Raw genomic sequence first — 21,686 nt, 5'->3', positions numbered from 1 at the left:
ATGGAACCTGCAACCCAGCCATGCGCCTTTGACTGGGAATCGAACCTGCAACCCTCTGGTGCACAGGCTGGTGCTCTAACGACTAAGACATGCTGGCCAGGACCCTATTTCTTGATGCAAATGGTAACCTTAGATATATTTAAACAAAAAGAATGCTTAAATGGAAGCAGAGTGTTCAGAACATTATTCTGCTTTTTTGTTGATGTTATTTCATAGGTTAGCTCTTTTGCTGGCTGATACAATTCACATCCAAACATAGTAGGGTACAAATACAGTAGGATTTCTTTTTATATTTGTATTTTCATAGTAAAAGATTGTGGCTGATATGGAGTCAAAAGATAACTTCTCAGAGAAATTCTTTACATGCAGAAAGTTCTGCAAGCTTGCAGGACTTAATTGTATCTAACATCTTGTCTAAAAATTGGGAATAAACAAGAAATACCCATGTGGAAATTTGGTTTGCCTTAAAATGTTACTCTTCTGTTCATTTTTTGTGCTCTTTGGATTCTCTATTCCCCTTCCTATGGGGAGTTATATATTCTGATCACAGTAGTGGGACCCAAGAATAATTGTTTAAACTGATTTCTCTAGGCAGCGCTCATCCTTTAATTTTTCATTCTATAAAATATTAAAGTAAGTTAAATCTTGTTATGGTGAATTAGTAGTTGATTTACTGGAGTTTTGAACTCATTTTGCCAGAGATTTTTAAAATAGATTTATTACAGTGTGATTTTATCTTTATTATATGCTATTTTAGAGGAAATAGATTGTCCTCTCAGGGCTAGAAGCTACGGGAAGACATTCTTGGCACTTACTAATAGCTGATCATAGTTTTTAACACTTGGTGTTTAAAGTTTTTAGCAAACTGGTGCAGCTCATGGCCTTTCCTTTTTGACTGCCTGCTGTGTGCTGGGGACTATACCCGGCACCAGGGCTACAGTGGTGATCCAGACCGACTCACTCCCTGCCTTCACAGAGCTGAGTGCTGTAAGAGGACCTGGGCCTTGCTGTCATTGCTCACAGAGGGCACATAATGAATCAAAATTTATTACATGTTTTGGAAAGAAAGAAGAATTCTGAATACAGCTTAAAGGTTAAATATTAAATTCATAACATATGTCAGCCACTGTTGCTATTTGATAGCCTCAGTTATGATCACATTTTACTTAGTTATGGGCAAAGTTTCTAAACAGTGTTTTTCCGCTTCAATTCTCCCATTTGTCTTGGAAGTTATAGGACAGTAGATTTCGATTGATCTTTCACATTCTCCTCTTGAACTCTTAGAGGATTCTTTATTGCTGTTGTTTACCAGGGAATTTTTAGTGACATTTGAGAAATAAGACCTGTCTTATATATGGAGATGGTTTCTCTGTGATGTTCTTGAACCTCATGTTGGCCTTTGACAGAGATTTCTATTTTTATAGCCTTCATGCGTCATTGTCATTTCCAGCTAATAGATGCCTAAATTCACGTTCACATCCTTCCCGTCTGAGGACTTGTGGGGCATGGCTCATGCAGCTGAGTAGACAGCAGGGAAGGTCGCTGAGAAAAGGAGGTTGGACCATTAGCTCTTTCCTTGTCCCCACATGGCATTCTAAACTGATAAATTTACTGTTTGGTACAGCTGTCGAACCTGTTCCCATTGTCACCTTCTCAGTCTTCAGCCTCCTCACAGCCTTCTGTGGCTTTTGAAATCCCTCTCCCCCTGAATTTCAGAACTGTGTCCTCTGATTCTTTTCCTGTAACCTTTGTAACAGTCCCCCCTGCCCCTTGCTTTTTCCACTTCTTTCTTCTGCCTGTACAGTAGGCATCCGCCCAAATTTATCTGTGGTCTCCTCCTCTCTGACCTTTTCTTGTCCCCCTTTTCCTATGCTTTCGCCTTTTCCCTCCTCTTATTTTCACTTTTTGTCCTCATGCATTCTTGTGTGCATTTATTAAAGGCGCATATACTTAGCACTTACTGTGTGCTTTAAGGAAACCTTTAGAGCAGCAGTTGCCAACCGGTGGTCGGAGGACCACTCGTGGTCCGTGAGGTCCGAAAGGTTGGCGATCGCTGGTTTAAGGAAACTTACTATGCTAGGTTTGTGGAATGCATGAGTAAATGAGACAGACAGAGCCCCAGCTTCCGTAGAATTGACTGATTTCCCAATTAATTTGTAAATTATAATTGTGAAATGTTTTAGTGGAGAATTACTGGTTGCTGTAAGACCATGTAATCTGGGGACCTCTCTTAGCTCAAGTGAACAGTGAAGTCCTTCTTAAGGAAGTCACTGTTAGTTGAAATCTGAAGAAGGAATGGGAATTTATGAGGTGGACACAGAGAGTGTTTGGCAGTAGGAACAGAAAACCACTCTCTCAGTGCCCCAGGCACATCGGCCTTCTTTCAGTTACTTGAATACACAGCGCTTTTCCCACCTCAGTCCGTGTGAAACAAGTTAACCATCTTTTCTACATCTCGCCCAAGTGATTCTTCACTGCAGCCCCTCTTTTCCTGGGTCACTGGATTAGACATTTTGGTACCAGTGATTTCCTTTGAAATAGACCTGACATTTACCCTTTCTTTGTTCTTCATTATCAGTGCCTAGAACTTCAAGGTGTCATCACTTCACCACTGGGTACTGCGTTAGTGTCCGGTGTCCTGAGGACTGGGGTCCTGTTCCTGCCTTTCCTCCAGCACTTCCTTGGCCCATCCTAGTGTGGACCTCTCTTTCTGAGACATATATATCCTATCTAATAAAAGAGAAACATGGTAATTAGCCATACCTCCGCTACCCTTCCCATTGGCTAATCAGGGCGACATGCAAATTAACTGCCAGCCAAGATGGCAGCCAGCAGCCAGGCAGCTGGAAGCGAACAGGAGGCTTGCTTGCTTCAGTGACGGAGGAAGCTAACGTTCCCTGCCTGACTTGCCGGCCTCTGAGCTTGCAGTTTGAAACATTGTTACAAATATAGAAGCTAAACAAAACCCCAGAAACCTGCTTTCAGCCAGCCGGGATCTCAGAGCTGGAGTTGAAACAGTGTTTCGATTATAGAACCCAAACAAACCAGATACCTGCTTTCAGCGGCTGAGGCCTCAGAGCTAGAGCCAAGCCTCAGAGCTAAAGCTGGCCCAGAATAAAAAAAAAAGAAGAAGAAAAGGAGCGGTTGAGAGCTTCAGTCACCCGCCAACCTGAAAACAACCCTCAGCCCCTCACCCAGACTGGCCAGGCACCCAAGTGGGACCCCCACCCTGATCCAGGACACCCTTCAGGGCAAACCAGCCGGCCTCCACCCGTGCACCAGGCCTCTATCCTATATAGTAAAAGGTTAATATGCCTCCCAGCACCGGGATCAGCGAAGCCGAGAGGCCTCCCAGCACCAGGATCAGCGTGACAGGGGGCAGCGCCCAAACCCCCTGATCGCCCTGCTCTGTGTGTGACAGGGGGGAGCTCCCCAAACCCCTGATGGGCCCTGCTCAGTGTGTGACAGGGTGCGGCGCCCCAACCCCCTGATCGGCCCTGCTCTGTGGGTGGTAGAGGGCGGTGCCCCAACCCCCTGATCCACCCTGCTCTGTGTGTGACAGGGGGCGGTGCCCCAACTCCCCTATCGGCCCTACTCTGTGAGTGACGGGGGGAGCTCCTCAACCCCCTGATCGACCCTGCTCTGTGCGTGACGAGGGGAGCTCCCTAACCCCCTGATGGGCCCTGCTCTGTGTGTGACAGGGGAGAGCTCCCCAACCCCCTGATCAGCCCTGATCTGTGTGTGACAGGCGGGAGCTCCCCAACCCCCTGATCGACCCTGCTCTGTGCGTGACAGGGTACGGAGCCCCAACCCCCTGATGGGCCCTGCTCTGTGAGTGACAGGGGGCAGCGCCCCAACCCCCTGATTGGCCCTGCTCTGTGCATGACGGGGTGGCGCCGCAACCTCCCCATCGACCCTGCCTTGAGCGTGACTGAGGGTGGCATCGCAACCTCCCGATCCGCCCTGCTCTGTGCATGACAGGGGTGGCGCCCCAACTCCCCAATCGGCCCTGCTCTGAGCCCGACCAGGGGCTGCACCTAGGGATTGGGCCTGCCCTCTGCCACCCGGGAGCAGGGCTAAGCCAGCAGGTTGTTATCTCCCGAGGGGTCCCAGACTGCGAGAGGGCACAGGCCTGGCTGAGGAACCCCCCCCACCCCCCCGAGTGCACAAATTTTTGTTCACTGGTACTCTAGTTTTAGCATAATGCCCTCAAAGTTTCATTTATGTTGTCACAAATAGCAGTGTTTCCGTCCTTTTTATGACTGAATAGTATTTCATTGTGTGTGGTATATACACATCACATTTCACCCATTGATGGATACTTAGGTTGTTTCCTTGTCTTGGCTATCTTCTATAATAATAAAAGCGTAATATGCTAATTAGACCAGACCACCGAACGACCTCCGGACGTTATTCCAGACGTCCTTCCAAACAATGCTGCCATGGTGGGGGCCAAGGCCGGGGCAGTTAGGGGTGATCAGGAAGGCAGGCAAGCAGTTAGGGACAATCAGGCAGGCAGGCAAGAGGTTAGGGGCATTTAGGCAGGTAGGCAGAGTGGTTAGGGGTGATCAGGCAGGCAGGTGAGCATGTAGGGGTGATCAGGTAGGGATACAGATTGGTTAGGAGCGATCAGGCAGGCAGGCGAGCAGTTAGGAGCCAGTGGTCCTGGATTATGAGAGGGATGTCTGACTGCCGGTTTAGCAGGGTCGGGCCTAAACCAGCAGTCAGACATCCCCCAAGGGGTCCCGGATTGCGACAGGTAGCAGGCTGGGCTGAAGAACCCCCTCCACCCTTGACTCCGTACACGAATTTTGTGCACTGAGCCTCTAGTCATAAATAATGCTGCAGTGAACATGGGGGTGCACATGTCCCTTTAAGATAGTGATTTCATTTCATATATATATATACACACACACCCCCAAACTAGGATTGTTGGATAATATAGTATGTAGTTATGTTTTTAATTTTTTGAGGAACCTCCTTGCTGTTTTCCATAAAGGCTATACCAGTTGACATTCCTACCAAGTGTGTACCCAAGGTTCCCTTTTCTCTACATCTTTACTAGCACTTGTTATCTTTTATCTTTTTGATGATAGCCATTCTAACAGGTGTGGGTGATATTTCTTTGTGGTCTTTGTGTTTTTAAAAATATATTCTTAGTGATTTTTAGAGAGAGAGGCAAGGATAGATAGAAACATCAATGAGAGCAGAACATCCATTGGCTGCCTTCTGCACGCCCCCACTGGGGATCGAGCCCAAAACCCGGGCATGTGCCCCAACCAGGAATTGAACCAGTGACCTTCTTGATGCATTGGTTGATAATGAACCATTGAGCAACACCAGCTGGGCTCTCATTGTGGTTTTGCTTTGCATTTCCCTAATGATCACTAATATTAAGCACCTTTTCATGTACCTGTATGACTTTGTAAAAGTGTTTGTTGAGGACCTTTGCCCATTTTTAAATCAAATATTTGTTGTGCCCTAACTGGTTTGGCTCAGTGGATAGAGCATCAGCCTATGGACTGAAAGGTCCCAGGTTCAATTCCGGCCAAGGGCATGAATTGGTTGCGGGCACATCCCCAGTAAGAGGTGTGCAGGAGGCAGCTGATAGATGTTTCTCTCTCATCGATGTTTCTAACTCTCTATCCCTCTCCCTTCCTCTCTGTAAAAAATCAATAAAATATATTTTAAAAAATATTTGTTGTTTTGCTATTGAGTTGTATGGATTCCTTATATATTTTGAGCATTAATACCTTATCAGATATATGGTTTGCAAATATTGTTTTTTATTTCATAGGTTGCCTTTTTATTGATTGATTGTTAGAGCTTCTTTTTCTAATTATCTTATTTCATCTCTAATAGATAGTCTGCCCTTGATCGTACTAACCATTTTTCTGCCAGAGGCTTTTGTTCTTGTGTGTTTCAGTTGTTCAGTAACTGTTTCCTAGAAAAAAAGAATCTTTAGCATCTGTTTCCTAGAAAGGATTTAAAGAGATTACATTTTAAAAAATGGATTAGGATTGCAATTAATATGATTTTTGTCTTGATTTATGTCTTTTCTTAAAAATATTTTTTTATTGATTTCAGAGAGAAAGGGGAGAAAGAAAAAAACATCAATGATGAAAGAAAAATCATTGATTGGTTGCCTCCTGAATACTCCCTACTGGGGATCCAGCCTGCAACGCGGGCAGTGCTCTGACTGGGAATCAAACCTGGGACCCTTCAGTCCTCAGGCCAATGCTCTCTATCCACTGAGCCAAACCAGCTAGCGCGGTTTCTGTCTTTATAAAACTTTACTTTAAATGAAATTTATATATGGATGGTTAATGAGTGGAGCCTAAAGCTGACTGGCATAGTTGGGCATTAATTAGTTACTATCCACATCTCTGAAAGACCATGTACCCAACACCCAGTCTAGATAATGAGGTCTGTAGTGTGTCTGGCTGAGGTCAAGTATTAAAATGTCCTACTCAGAGCTCCCTCACCAAAGGAGGTCTAGGCATGAGACCATGAGAGTCTGTGGCCCTTGCTGCTTTTGTTTGATTTCAGAGACATGGTACTTGCAAAACTTAAAAAAAAAGTTTTCATGTTTTCAAAATCCTTGGGAGCTACAGAGTGGAGGTTCAGACCAAAAAGGTTGCTTCCTGAAGTGTTTATGCAAAGGGTCATTTTTAGAGCGTTCTGTGGAATGGAATTGGATCTGACGTCAATTCTCAGTATGCTTTCTCTCCCCTGGAGAAACAGCCCATATGCACAGCCAGATGTGAGACTGGAATCTTCATTACATAAAAATAATGCTGGGAGAAAATGAGACTATTACTCTGAGTGAGAGGTTGGGGAAGAACAGAGTTTACTGTAAGCCAGACGTGACTGAATTTTTCTTATATGCACTTAAAAAACCTTCAATTCTGTGTAATCCATAGTGCATAAAGCATAAGTGTGCAGTAAATTAATAATAATGGAATACTTGTGTAACCATCACCCAGGGCATTGCCAGCACTCAGAAGCTTCCAGCAGTTCCTTTTGTCACTACCTACTCACCCTTCAGATGGAGCTTCCCAACTCTATGATAATAATTTCTTTGTTTTCCTCTTTACAGTTACTCCTCTTATATGCATTCCTAAACAGGATGAGTTAGTTTTGCCTGTTGTAGAACTTCATATACATGGAATCATATTGCATTTTTGTGTGTCTTAATCCTTTAACTCAACATTTTGTTTGTGATAATCATGCATGTTGTTGCATGTATCTGTGGTTTGTTCTTTTTTATTACTATACTAGAGGCCCGATGCACGAAATTCGTGCAAGAATAGGCCTTCCTTCCCCTAGCTACTGGCACCGGCTTCCCTCTGGCACCCAGGACCTGGGCTTCCCTCGCAGCCCTGGCTTCGTCTGGAAGGATGTCTGGTCTAATTAGCATATTACGCTTTTATTATTATAGACTAGAGGCCCGGTGTACGAAATTTGTGCACGGGGGGGGGGGGGATCCCTCAGCCCTGCCTGCACCCTCTCTAATCCAAGACCCCTCGGGGGATGTCAACTGCTGGTTTAGGCCTGATCCCACAGATTGGGAGCCCTCAGGGGATGTCTTACTGACGGCTTAGGCCTGCTCCTTGAGGGGAGCGGGCCTAAGTCACAGTCTGGCCTCCCTCTGTGGGAGGTGACCAGGTTGATCAGGGGAAGGCGCTGCCCTCATCACCCCAGCCACTGCTGTTGCCTCTGGCCCATCACCCCGCCACTGCTGCTACCACTTCTGACCTCCCTCTGCGGGAAGCGACTGGGCAATCAGGGGAAGGTGCCCCCCATCACCCCAGCCACTGCTGCTGCTGCCTCTGGCCTCCCTCTGTGGGGGGAGGCGGGGGGGACAACTGGGCAATCAGGGGAAGGCGCCGCCCCCATCACCTCGCTGCTGCTGCCACTGCCGGCCTTCACAGTGGCCTGCCCTCGGCCCTCATAGTCGCCATAGCTGCCTTCCCTTTGCCCTTGCAACTGTCGCCATGGCTGCCTGCCTTTGGCCCTCGCAGCCACTGCGGCTTTGTCCAGAAGACTTCTGGTCTAATTAGCATATTACCCTTTTATTAATATAGATTGTATTTAATTGTATGGCTATACCACAATTTATTATTTTATTGTTGGATGTTTGATTTTTTCTAATCTGAACCAACTGCAAATAATGACACAACATTCTTGAACTTGTCTTTTTGCTGCATGCATTTCGCTTGGGTATGCTTAGCTTGAACCATGTGAAATGACCATTTTTGTGCATTAAACAGTCAGATATTAATGATTTCATATGGTTCAATCTAATACCTAGGAGTAGAATTGTTGGATCATAGGAGATACCTATGTTCATTTTTAGTAGATTTGTCCAGTTTTTTTTGAAAATCTTCTACCAACTTAATCTCCTGGACCCGTTCTTTTGGGTTTTTATGGATGCGTCATTACACAGTCATGATTAATGAAATCATTGGCCATTGGTGATTAAACTCAGGGTATAATCTCTCTTTCCTCCTCAGAGGTCAGGGGTAGGGCTGAAAGTTTGAACCCTCTAATCACTTGGTGACCAGCCTCCTCCCTCATTTTTAGATGCTTTCCAAAAGTTACCCTGTTAATATAAACTCAGTTGCTGTTGAAAGCGGCTTGCTATGAATAATGAGACGCCCCTTTCATCTCTATGGCTTTGGAGGAATTTCAGGAACTGAGGAAATGAACTATTTAACTGCAGAAGTATCCTATAGTTTATAGCATATTCCATTGAATTAATTTTGTTATAAGCACAATACCAATTATGTGTGTGGGGGGGTTCCTGTTTTTTGTTTTTTTAAATATTTTTATTGATTTCAGAGGGGAAGGGAGAGGGAGAGAGAGAAACATCAATGATGAGAGAGAATCATTGATTGGCTGTCTCCTGCACACCCCACACTGGGGATTGAGCCCACAGCCCAGGCATGTGCCTCAACCAGAAGTGGAACCATGACCTTCACGTTCATAGGTTGACGCTTAACCACTGAGCTACCTTGGCCAGGCCCAACATGGTTATAATATTCTCTTTTGAGCACCTGTGATGCTGTGTTGTCTCCATGATGTGAGCAACTGAATGACTAGTTTTGCTTATTGTTACAACATATTTTTCATAATCTTCTCCACTCTTACAGTTTATTGATCTTTTACTGCAGGAACAGTTCCCATGTCTCTGTCTGTTCTGTTGAATTTTTGAAGGAGACGATATGCATGATATCTCTGCACCCTCACTTGGCTCTGTCAGCAGAGACAGGGTTTCCTTTCATATTAGCATGTGTGTTTAGTCTTGCCTTTCAATCTCCGCATTAAGAAGTGATCATTGGGAGGGAGCAATAGTGAACAAGAGAAGATACGTAATTTTTCGAGTAGGTTGTAGACTCATGCTAGTTTCAGAAGTGTGTTTGGCTAAAAGGACTTAATACCCAAACTAGAATCAAAACTCACAAAGCTTACATATATTTTGGCTTGGTGCGTGCATATCTCCCCCTTACTCCCAGGAGCCTAGGTAATACCCCAACACCCAACACTCTTATCTGAGTGGAGAGAACACAGGTAACATCTGAGGACTTGGATGCTTGTGCTTCTAAAACTCTGTGGGAATGCTTAGAATTGCAGTTTATGTTCCTGACCCTGAAGGCACCTTTGTAATTACTAATGAAGAGTTGGCCTTTCTCCATTGCAGATTGACATCAGTAAATGCCATTATTTAGTGGATTTGGACACCATGAGAGAAACACCCCGGGAGCCAAAATATTCATCTAACAGGGAAGAATGGATCAGCCTGGCCTACAGACCGTTCCTTGATGCTTCCAGGTATGTGGCTTTAATCCTAAGTGATGTGTTAGGATTAGTAAAGGTGAAAATTGGAATCTAGGATTGAATAACTTCCAGCCCTAGGCTGATGCTAGTAGCCATCATTTTACTTTATTTTTATTTAGACCCAAGCACATCTTCTATCCTTGTCCAGTTTCCTGAGAAATCTAAAAGCACTCTCTTTTTCTAGGTAACAGAATACAAAATATATTCTAGTATCATCTAAATAAAAGAATCTAAGTAAAGCAGATGGATCCATGAAGAAAATACAAATAAGTGTTTAACACTGATTATTTTCAGCAACCAACGTCATCTATTTTAACTGAGAGCATTCTAACACAATTAGGAAGATTGACTCTGTCCTTTAGGAGCTAGAAGTTCGTATCCATTATTTTTAGGCACAAGGCTCAGCCAGGGATGGGATAGGCCTTACTATGTCTTAACTAGAGAAACCAAATAGACCCGGGCATGGCTGGCTCTTCAGAAAGGTCTCAGAATTAATGATGAGAGGGGAGTCAGGGCATTCGGGTGAAGTGGTAATGGGGCGGGGGTGAGTTGGAAGGGTCAAGCTGTCTGTGGGCAGAGATCCAGGTAAACAGACAGTTGAAGTTGAGGAGGGTCAGGGAGTCCCAGAATCCAAGAGGTTGGGCAAAGAGCAAAAGGTAGAGGAGCTTGTCTTGAGAGACAGGTCTGGGACTCAGAAACAGGGAAGAGAATGTTTTTAGGAGGAGGGGGTCATCAGAAGCTGCTGGTAAATCAACTGAGAGGAAGAATAATTGTCCATTGGACTTGGCAGCTGATAAAAGTAATTTTGGTGGAGTAGTGGGGCGTAAGCCCTTGAGAGATTAGATGGGCCAAAGCAAAAACAGAATACGTATTGGAAAAGGCAAATATAGACAAGTCTTTTGGAAGGTTTTGCTATAAAGGGAAACAGAGAAACAAGGCTATAGCTCATGGTGGGTGTAGGGAAGTGCTGACTGGAAAGATTTTTATCCTTAAAATTTTTTTTATTATGGTAATATATAGATAGATAGATAGATAGATAGATAGATAGATAGATAGATAGATAGATATGACATAAAATTTGACATTTTAATCACTTAAAATTCAGTGGCATTAATTACACTTACAGTATTGTGCAACCATTACCATTATCTTTTTTTAATTGAGATATAATTGGCATATAACATCCATGTAAGTTTGAGGTGTACATTTCTTTTTTGTGTTGAGAATACCACTATTTGCAAAACTTTTCTGTCACCCCAAACTGTTCCTCTTTTACTTTTTTAAGATGAGGAAAATAACATCATGTTACATACTGATGGAAGTGGTCTCTTATAGGGCTGAAACCTGATCATGGAGAAAGGAAAGAATTGCTGAAGCACTGCCCTTGAGTTAGTGAGAGGAGCTGCACAATAAGTCAGGATGTGCTGTAGGCAGACATACAGATAGGTCTCTGAACAGCACTGCCCGGGAGAACTTCCTACACGATGGAGATGTTCTGCTCCATCCAATACAGGAGCCACAGCCATGAAGTAGTAGCTATTAAGCATTCGAAAAGAGACTAGCAAGACTAAGGAACCAAATTGTTAGTTTTATTTAATCTTAACTAATTTAAATAGCCACACATAGCTACTAGACAACATAATAGTAACAGGCAGCAGGGAGGTGTGATGATGGGGGTCTGGAGGTTCTCTTCTGATGGCCTCAGTTTTCTGAACAAAGAAGGAATAGGGTTCTCGAATGAAAAGGGAGACTAGGGAATGAGGTGTTAGAGATTTGAGGAGAGAGAAGGAGTGAAATAATTGATGAGAATAAGAGACAAAAGGAGCTTGAGAATTATGGTATGATTGGAGGACAGACTCAGGAACTCACTTGAATGTTATTTTCTATTTCTATAGATTTGCCTTTTTTGAACCTTTCTTTGCTCAGTTAGTTAGAGCATCATCCCCATATGCCAAGCTTGCAGGTTCAAGCCCTGGTCAGGGCACATACAAAAAGCAACAATGAGTGCATAAATAAGTACAACAACAAATTGATGTCTCTCTCTCTCTCTCTCTCTCTCTCTCTCCCTCTCCCCCCTCTCCTTCTCCCCCCCTCCCTCTCCCTCTCCCACTCCCTCTCCCTCTCCTTCTCCCTCTCCCTCTCCCTCTCCCTCTCTCTCTAAAATCAATCAGTAAATACATTTAAAAATATTTTTGATTTCAGAGAGGAAAGGAGAGGGAAAAAGAGATGGAAACATCGACGAGAATCATTGATCGGCTGCCTCCTGCACACCCCCTACTGGGGATCGAGCCCAAAACCCAGGCGTGTGCCCTTGACCGAATCAAACCTGGGACCCTTTGGTCCACAGGCTGATGCTCTAGCCACTGAGCCAAACCAGCTAGGGCAATAAATTTTTTAAAAGTCACTTGAGTCTTAAGTGGGACCAATGTGGTTGCTTCTCTTTTCCAGCTACTTATAGCTGTGTAGTGAATCACAAAACAGGCAAATTTAATAAGTTGTTTTTTAAAACAACAACAACAACACATACAGCTTTATTGAAATATAAGTTACATACCATAAAATGTACCCATTTTAAGTGTACAATTCAATGATCATTAGTAAATTTACCAAGTTGTGTAACCATCACCACAGTTCAATTTTAGAACATTTCTATCACTCCAGCAAGAGCCCCCTTTCCCACTCTCAGCTCCAGAGAACCACTGATTATTTTCTATTTCTATGGATTTGTCTTTTTTTTTAAATAGTATTCACATTCTTTGTTTTTTTTAAAATATTTTATTGATTTTTTTTTTTTTTTACACAGAGGAAGGAAGAGGGATAGAGAGTTAGAAACATCGGTGAGAGAGAAACATCGGTCCGCTGCCTCCTGCACACCTCCTATTGGGGATGTGCCTGCAACCAAGGTACATGCCCTTGACCAGAATCGAACCTGGGACCTTTCAGTCCGCAGGCTGACGCTCTATCCACTGAGCCAAACCGGTCAGGGCATATGGATTTGTCTTTTGTGAACCTTTCATATAAGCAAAATTATGTAATATGTGGGGTCTTGTATCAGGATTTTTCCACTTAGCATGTTTTTGAGGTTTATTCATATGATAACATATATCAGTGCTGTCCTTTTTATTTCTGAATACTATTCCATTCTGTGGATATACCCATTGTGTTTATTCCTTTACCAGTTGATGGATATTCAGGTTATTTCCACTTTTGGGTTATTATAAATAATACTGCTTTGAACATTCATTTGCCTGCCTTAGGGTTGGGTTTTAGCCTAAAAAGTTCAACAAAACATGAAATGGCAAGGGAAGTGAGGGTTTGTGCAGGGAAGTGATATAATGATTGATGGCCTTAAGTTGGGTAAGGAGGGAAGGACAGGGCATGGAGGAAGTGGGAAGCCATGAAGGGTGGTAGAGTCATGGATGGATTGATGTTAAAACTGTCAGAATTGGAGAGTAAGAGGAGGGTGTTGGAGAGAAGCAGTGTGAGGGTATGAAGTTGTTCTTTGGTGCCTGGCTTGTTATTTGATGTAGTAGTTGGGGTAGGTCTCCACTGTGACTTCAAATGTTTTGGGGTCAAGAAACTGTGACAACATGAGATCTGGGCCTGGGAAGATCTCCAACCCTGAGAGGACAGCAGATCCCAAGCAGCCTTCCTACTGACAACGGGAACTTCGTGGTTCCCAAACACTGACCAACAGTACATTGCTTGCAGAATAAATTGTTCATGGCACATGGGGCAAGTGAGTTTTTTTGAGGTGACCTATTTTCATTCTGGTTTTGAAGGATTGAAAGGAGAAGGGTTCCTACCCTAGTTGGTTTGGCTCAGAGGATAGAGCATCGGCCTGCGGACCAAAGGGTCCCGTGTTTGATTCCAGCCAAGGGCACGGTCAAGGGCACGTACCTCGTACCTCCCTGGCCCAGGTCCTGGTGGGGTGGGGGTGGGGAGGCGTGCAGGAGGCAACCAATGATATGTTTCTCTTGCATTGATATTTCTCTCTTTCCCTCTCTCTTCTACTTTCTCTAAAAATCAATGGAAAAATATCCTCAGGTGAGGATTAAAAAAAGGAGAAGGGTTCCTCATTCCCATTTCCCCTTTGGCTGGTGCACATAAACTGAGAGCCCCTGGGGCAAGGTGAAGACACATGACATGTGTGCGCTTTTCACTGGAAAACTTGAGGGAAGAATAAAAGGTGTTGGTCACCTCCCACCTGTCTCGTGGTGAGCAGAGTGACTGGAGGGCACCGGCGATCGCACAAGGATGTGGTTGAGAATCACTCCTCCAGGCCTGTGTTCAGCATGCTCCTCTCCGGCAGGAGCAGGGGACACATTGGGGACGTGCCATTCGCTGTTCCCCACTGAACATCCTGCTTCCCTAACAAACTACATTTTAAGGGCAGAAATAAGGCATAATTGGATCAATTTGATAAGCATTTATTCAACATCTTCTACATCTAAGACTCTAGACCAGTGGTCGGCAAACTTATTAGTCAACAGAGCCAAATATCAACAGTACAACCGTTGAAATTTCTTTTGAGAGCCAAATTTTTTAAACTTAGACTATATAGGTAGGTACATTGTTATTAACTTAATTAGGGTACTCCTAAGCTGGCCTTTGCTAAAAACGTCCTCAATCTGATTGAGGTAACTTCGCTGAGGTTGACCCCTTCCAACTCTCCCATCCACACTCATCTTGTATACTTGTTTCATCTATCTCCTTTCGTTCATCCTCTCTGTATGTGCAAACCATCTCAACATACCTTTCTCAATCCTCAACACTACATCTTCTTTCACTCCACAACATTCCCTAAAAATAACTTGATAAACTTTACTTAAAGTTTTAAGTCAACTTCGCACTGTAGGTGCACGCCCGCAAGGGGTATTCTGTGGAAGAGCCACACTCAAGGGGCCAAAGAGCCACATGTGGCTCGCGAGCCACGGTTTGCCGACCACTGCTCTAGACGGTGCAGACCAGACCACTGCCTTGGGGAGTTTATTATATGTGTGGGGAGGTACCCTGTAGTTCAGAGAAGTACTATTGGAGCACAGGAGGGAGGATTAATTCCAAAAAGGTCAGGGTGGGAGGAACCAAGGAAGAGTTCAAGAGGAAATGCTATTGAAGATTGCTGCGGTGATAGTGTGGTGTGGCTGAAAGAAGGGGAAGTTGGAGGCATAGAAACAAGTTAGGAGACTGTGCTGGTTGACTAGATGAAAGGCACAGTAAACCCTCAATTTTGCAGGCCTTCATTTAATGGACTTTGGATTTAACAGACAAAATTTCCAGTCCGTGTATCATATGTGAGAATTAAATTAAAACTCTGTTAATTTTTAAATGCTTTTAACCAAGGTTTGCTTATAATTAAATTAACAGGTTATTTTTTGTTATTTTTAACACATTTTAGCAAATAGGCCATATGTTTGAAAAAACACTGTAGTAATTTTGCTGACATAAATAAATATACATATCTACAACTATATCTACGTATTTAAATCCAAGAGTTACCGCTCATAAAGAATGATTAGCACATGATCACACTACACTGTGCTGGCAATTGGTTCTGTTGTCCTGTGGCATGACTTTCTATAGCAGTTCTAACTGTGCCAGCCGACATTCCAAGTGCACTAAGTCACATCCCCACCCGTGTGCGTTTGTTTACTTGGGTGACTGGTGAATGCACGCATTTACTAGACTATTCAGTATAAATTTAAAATTACAGTAATACAAATAGAAAACTTTTCTATGAAATTAAACTTTCATACATATGTAATGTTAATTACATAAAGCATGACTAAGTTAAAAACAGGTAAACTAATTTGTTATATAATAAAGTGGGTTTTCCCACTTTATTATATAACAGACTTTGGCTTTAACAGACACTCCCTTGCCCAAATTAGTCCGTTATATCAAGGTTTTACTGTAATGAGGGAGTGAACTCAACTGCAAAAGGGAGAGGTAGACTCAGGAGTCACATTGTTTCAGAGAAAGATCAGGCCAAATTGTAGATCCTGGAAGCCGATGACTTTTCCCAATGGCCTGTGCCAAGCTTTACAATTTTTCCTTTGCTGTTACAAGTGTGATACTAGTTATTGTTATGGGTTGCTTTCTCTAGCTGGGCTGGCCCCAGCTGCTTCTTTGTTTCCTGTGCGCCCACTGAGCACATCTCTAGTGTGGGTGGAGGGAAGGAGAGGGCCACTGGGAATGCCTTCCCAAGAAATGTAATCACATTTGTTTCTCAAATGCTTGTCCCTAAAATTTAAATCTTCTTTATAGTTCAGTTTGAAATCATCCCCCCCCCCCTTATCCATCTACTAGAGGCCCAGTGCACGGATTCGTGCACCAGTGGGGTCCCTCGGCCTGGCCTGTGGGGATCAGCCTGAAATCGGCTCTCTGACATCCCCCGAGGGGTCCCGGATTGCAAGAGGACACAGGCCAGGTCAAGGGACCCCACCAGTGCACAATTGGGGCTGGGGAAGGACCACAGGAGGGTTCCAGGGTATGTCCAGCCTGTCTCGCCCAGTCCCGATCGGCCAGACCCCAGCAGCAAGCCAACCTGCCAGTCGCAGCGTTTGCCCCCTGGTGGTCAGTGCACATCATAGTGACTGGTCAAACGGTTGGACACTAGCATATTAGGTTTTTATTATATAGGATTTGTCCTTCTAACATCCATCCAATCAGCAAATACTCTCTGAACACTGCCAAACACTGTCTTAGGTATATAGTGAAAAACAGTATACACAAGCTCCCTGTCTTCTTGGGCCTTACAGTATAATGGGTAGGCCAACAGAAATCCTACAAATAAAAATATAATTGCATGCTGTGTTAAGTGCTTTAAGGAAAAATACAGTGAGCTGTGAGAAAAGGAGTCAGCAGTGGGCGGGACCTGCAGTCTTCTCCTTATGTCCTCAAGCAGCTTATTAGGCAGATTTGTAAATAGGAAAATATTTATTGTCCTTGTTGCAGAGCTAGGGCATGCAAGGGTTATAAAAGAAGCAATTAGACAAAGATTTTGCTCTTAAGTAACTTACAACTTTATAGTTATACATACAAAAACAACTTGAAAATAGTATTAAAACCTCAGGAGGCATGAAGTTATTTGCTAAAACTTCAAAGAAAGGAGAGACCTATGGAGGTTAGAGTATACTGAGAAGGCTTCCTAAAGGAAGTGGTGCTTGAGCCGAGGTTTAAAGGAAAGGGAGGATTTGTACTGGTGGCAAAGAGAGTAGAATCACTTGCATAATTCAAGGAGAGGAAATCCTGAGCATAAGTGGAAAGATAAAAAGAAGCCCATTAGATAAGGGGTGTGAAGATCAATAAAGAAAAGTTCAATTTACCTCTTTGGCTGATTTTTAACTTTGCTTTTAGGTAAAGTGATCTATAATATATCATTCAAATCAGAATGCTTTTTAAAAGTAAAAGTGGCCTTGCCCTGGGAAAATTGAGATACGTGGTCACCCTGCATTAATGTGGTCAAAGTACAGGGGCTTGTCCCAAAAAAGCAGGACAGGAGAGTGGAGTATGTAGATACAGTTCCTGTGGCCTACAGTCCATGTTTCCCATGCGGATTTGTCCACAGTTTACTTATGTAGTTTAATTTGCTGGCACTCCTTGGTCACTTCTTTCATTTCCCATCCATTCCTGAGATTGGTCTCTGCTGTCTGAAAGGGAAGCAATCAGGAGAGCTTGAAGACAATACCAGCACAGAAAAACACCATCCTCTGTGTGTCAGGGAGACTCAACTCCAACAGGAATCAACCTAGTGATTATTACGACACTAGAGGCCTGTGCACGAAATTCGTGCACTTGAGGGGGGCTCCCTCAGCCCAGTCTATGACCTCTCGCAGTCCGGGAGCCCTCAGGGGATGTCCAACTGACGGCAGTTGGACATCCTTAGCGCTTCCATGGAGGTGGGAGAGGCTCCCGCCACCGCTGCTGCGCTCACCAGCCGTAAGCCCCGCTTCTGGCTGAGCAGCGCTCCCCCTGTGGGAGCACACTGACCACCAGGGGGCAGCTCCTGTGTTGAGCATCTGCCCCCTGGTGGTCAGTGTGCATCATAGCAACCAGTCATTCCATAGTTCAGTCAATTTGCATATTAGCCTTTTATTATATAGTACTAGTGGCCCCGTGCATGAAATTCGTGCACTGGGGGTTGTCCCTCAGCCTGGCCTGCACCCTCTTCAATCTGGGACCCCTCGGGGGATGTCTGACTGCCGATTTAGGCCCTAAACGGCATTTGGACATCCCCCTCGCAATCCGGGACCGCTGGCTCCTAACCGCTCACCTGCCTGCCGGCTTGCTCACCCCCAACTGCCCCCCCCCCCCCCGCCGGCCTTCTCGCCCCCAACTGCCCCCCATTGCCAGACTTCTCGCCCCCAACTGTCCTCCCCTGCCGGCCTGATCACCCCCAACTGCCCCCCCTGCTGGCCTGATCGCCCCCAACTGCCCCCCCTGCCAGCCTGATCACCCCCAACTGCCCCTCCCACTGGCCTGATAGCCCCCAACTGCCCCACCTGCCAGCATGCTTGCCCCCAACTCCCCCCCCCCCCCGCCAGCCTGCTCTCCCCCAGTTGCCCCCCTTGCTGGCCTGCTCGCCCCCAATTGCCCCCCCCACCAACCTGCTCGCCCCCAACTTCTCCCCCTGCCAGCCTGCTCGCCCCCAACTTCCCCCCCAATGGCCTGATCACCCCTAACTGCCCTCCCTTCCTTGTCTGATCACCCCTAACCTCCTCTGCCTCGGCCACACCACCATGGATTTGTCTGGAAGGACATCCGGAAGATCTCCTAGAAGATCTCCCAGTCTAATTAGCATATTACCCTTTTATTAGTATAGATTAGGATTGCTGCATATTGAGGAATTCTGAATATCTATGAATATGCAAAGAGGCTTGTTTTCTGTTGAAACTGTTGGAAGATAAGCAAGGCCTTTACTGTTGGACTGCTGGAGAAGGACCCCCTAAATAGTGCTAAATGTTGTTAGCCCATTTGGGAGAGTGGCAGCCCAGGTGCTCATCCATTCTTTTCTTCTAAGCTTCTCTGTTTTAACAGGGACTAGAGGTCCCAGATGTCATTAGTTTGAGAGAGGATGCAGGCATAAAATCTTGACAGAAAAACTAAGATGGCGGCATAGGTAAACACCGGGAAATTGTCGCCTCACACAACAATTGAAAATTACCGCAAAGGACTGAGCAAACATCATCCAGAACTACAGGAAGGCTGGCTGAGTGTAAATTCTACAACTAGAAGGAAAGAAAAGCACGCTGAGAGCCAGAGGCGCTGCGGAGGTGAAGTGCAGAGGTACGGCGGCTCGCGCGCGAGGAAAGGGGGTGGCGCCTGAGGACGCGGCTGTCTTTTTGAATCACAAGCTCCCCACTGCTCTGAACTCCGGTTCCGGGAAGTCTCTGGGGACCCAGGACTCATACGGGGAGAGGCTGGTCTGTCCGGCAGCGGGCGAACTTGAGGGCGGCTTTCCCTCAGAGGTGCTTGCAGCCGTTACCGGGACACTGAGACGCGCGACTCCGGGCGGAGAATCGGCCATAGCTGCTTTCTCCGCCCTTTGATTCCCTGAGACCCCGCCCCACCCAGGCTGCGGCAGAGGCTTTTGCATGTGAATGTACCTAACTGCAGCCGAACCAGGCAGACCCGGAACTTCCAAGAGAAGGCCCAAGGCCCCGCAGCGGCTTGCATTGCTTCACAGCTGAGCCTCTTTGTGGCTCCTGCTGTGTGGCCTCAGGCAGAGGCTGAATTAGCACCTCCTTAGATCCAGGAGCCACTGTACCCAGTGGTCAGAGGGGGACCATCCAGACTGCAACTCCTCAGATCCATAAGGGACACACTCAGGGAGCAGACTCAGTGAGCACCAAAGCCCCACTGAAGCAAGTCTTGCCCCAGAAGGGTGTCTTCAGCACAGAAGTTCTCCCACTTTAGACACAGCTGATTCTCACAGCCAATTGGCCTGGAGGTCAATTCCTCCCAGTGATTCTACAACAACCAAGGCACCAAGAGTGCACCAAGAGTGTCCACCCCAGGTAACTGGGGAGGCTGAGCTACTGGGCCCTACAGGACACCTGGCGCACAGGGCCACTCTATCAACACAGGGAAGCTGCCAAAATGTGGAGACAAAGAAACAGGTCACAAATGGCAGAAATGGAGGAAAGCAAACGATTGGATATAGAGTTCAAGGCCACGTTTATAAGGTTTTTCAAGAATTTTATGGAAACCGCCGATAAATTTAATGAATCCCTCAATAAGTATAGTGAGACCATGGAGGACATGAAAAAGGACCAACTAGAAATTAAGCATACACTGACTGAAATAAAGAATAATTTACAGAGATCCAGCAGCAGACAAGAGGATCCCAAGAATCAAGTCAAAGATTTGAAATACAAAGAAACAAAAAATACCCAACCGAAAAAGAAAAAAGAAAAGAGATTCTAAAAATATGAAGATAGTGTAAGGAACCTCTGGGACAACTTCAAGCGTACCAACATCAGAATTATAGGGGTACCAGAAGGAGAGAGAGGGCAAGATATTGAAAACCTTTTTGAAGAAATAATGACAGAAAACTTCCCCTACCTGGTGAAAGAAATGGACTTACAAGTCCAGGAAGCGCAGAGATCCCCAAACAAAAGGAATCCAAAGAGGACCACACCAAGACACATCATAATTAAAATGCCAAGAGCAAAAGATAAAGAGAGAATCTTAAAAGCAGCAAGAGAAAGACAGTCAGTTACCTACAAGGGAGTACCCATACGACTGTCAGCTGATTTCTCAACAGAAACCATGCAGGCCAGAAGAGAGTGGCAAGAAATATTCAAAGTGATGAATAGCAAGAACCTGCAACCAAGATTACTTTATCCAGCAAAGCTATCATTCAGAATAAAAGGTCAGATAAAGAGCTTCACGGATAAGAAAAAGCTAAAGGAGTTCATCACCACCAAACCAGCATTATATGAAATGCTGAAAGGTATTCTTTAAGAAGAGGAAGAAGAAAAAGGAACTCTTACCATTTGCCACAGCATGGATGGAACTGGAGAGCGGATAAATACCACATGATCTCACTCATTTGTGGAATATAATGAACAACATAAGCTGATGAACAAGGACCGATCCAGAGACGGAGAGGCATTGATTGGACTGTCGGGACTTGGAGGGAAGGTAGGGGAGGGTGGGGGTAAGGGGGAAAGATCAATCAAAGGACTTATATGCAAGCATATAGGCCTAATCAATGGACATGGACAACGGGGGGGTGAGGGCATGAGCGGGGTGGGGGGGTGGGGGGTAGAGGTTAACGTGGGGACAAGGACACATATGTAATATCTTAATCAATAAAAAATATATTAAAAAAAAAAATCTTAGTAACCATTTTCTAGTCACCCCTTGCACATAGCTTGTACCATAGCCTCAACTTATACTCTCTGAGTTTGCCATGTCTGTGTCTGGCTAATTTTATAAAGATTTATCAAATTCTATGGCCATCTCCTATTACATAGTTTCTAAAATAAGAGAGGATTTTTTTCTTTCTTTGAAGGATGATATAATTGCTACTTGTATAAAATAGTCAGCAAGTAGATAGCTGTAATGCCTACTCTGAGATTCCCCAAGAGGAGTGAAGGCAGAGTGTTGCACTAGATTACCAGCTCAGTGGTGGGTTCCTCTCTGAGTGTGCTGGGAAGGTTCCGCCCTGGGAGTCTGATGGGAAGTGCCTCTCCAGGATGTTGAAGTTGGCCTCCTGAGCAGCAGGGCCTGTTTGTAGCTTTGGAAGCAAGTTGGGAAGCCCTCCCCCTGCTTCGTACAGCCACATCCTGCCCATTCATTCCTCCTGTGTTACAGGTCCCTTTTGTTTTGCTTGCTTT

General features: G+C 45.1%; 1 protein-coding gene across 8 annotated transcripts in view; it reads left to right on the top strand.

Moving 5' to 3' along the window:
• ALG9 (ALG9 alpha-1,2-mannosyltransferase) overlaps nucleotides 1-21,686 on the top strand; it is a 108,253-nt gene that overhangs the window by 73,272 nt on the left and 13,295 nt on the right. For 6 of the 8 annotated variants that reach the window (XR_004970300.1, XR_004970299.1, XM_036324324.1 and 3 more), the window contains one exon: nucleotides 9,704-9,834. Coding sequence is in view for 5 of the 8 variants with exons in the window: in XM_036324324.1 (XP_036180217.1) it covers nucleotides 9,704-9,834 (131 nt within the window). In the remaining 3 variants the exon portion in view is untranslated. Of the gene's footprint in view, nucleotides 1-9,703; nucleotides 9,835-10,024; nucleotides 11,831-18,879; nucleotides 19,064-21,686 lie in introns of those variants that run through there. The other 2 variants (XM_036324325.1, XM_036324326.1) reach the window with 2 other exon arrangements.

The sequence above is a fragment of the Myotis myotis genome, unplaced genomic scaffold (assembly GCF_014108235.1).
Source record: "Myotis myotis isolate mMyoMyo1 unplaced genomic scaffold, mMyoMyo1.p scaffold_m19_p_10, whole genome shotgun sequence".
Lineage (NCBI taxonomy): Eukaryota > Metazoa > Chordata > Mammalia > Chiroptera > Vespertilionidae > Myotis > Myotis myotis.
Note: the sequence above shows the minus strand (reverse complement) of the source record. Positions and strands in the feature narration are given on the sequence as shown.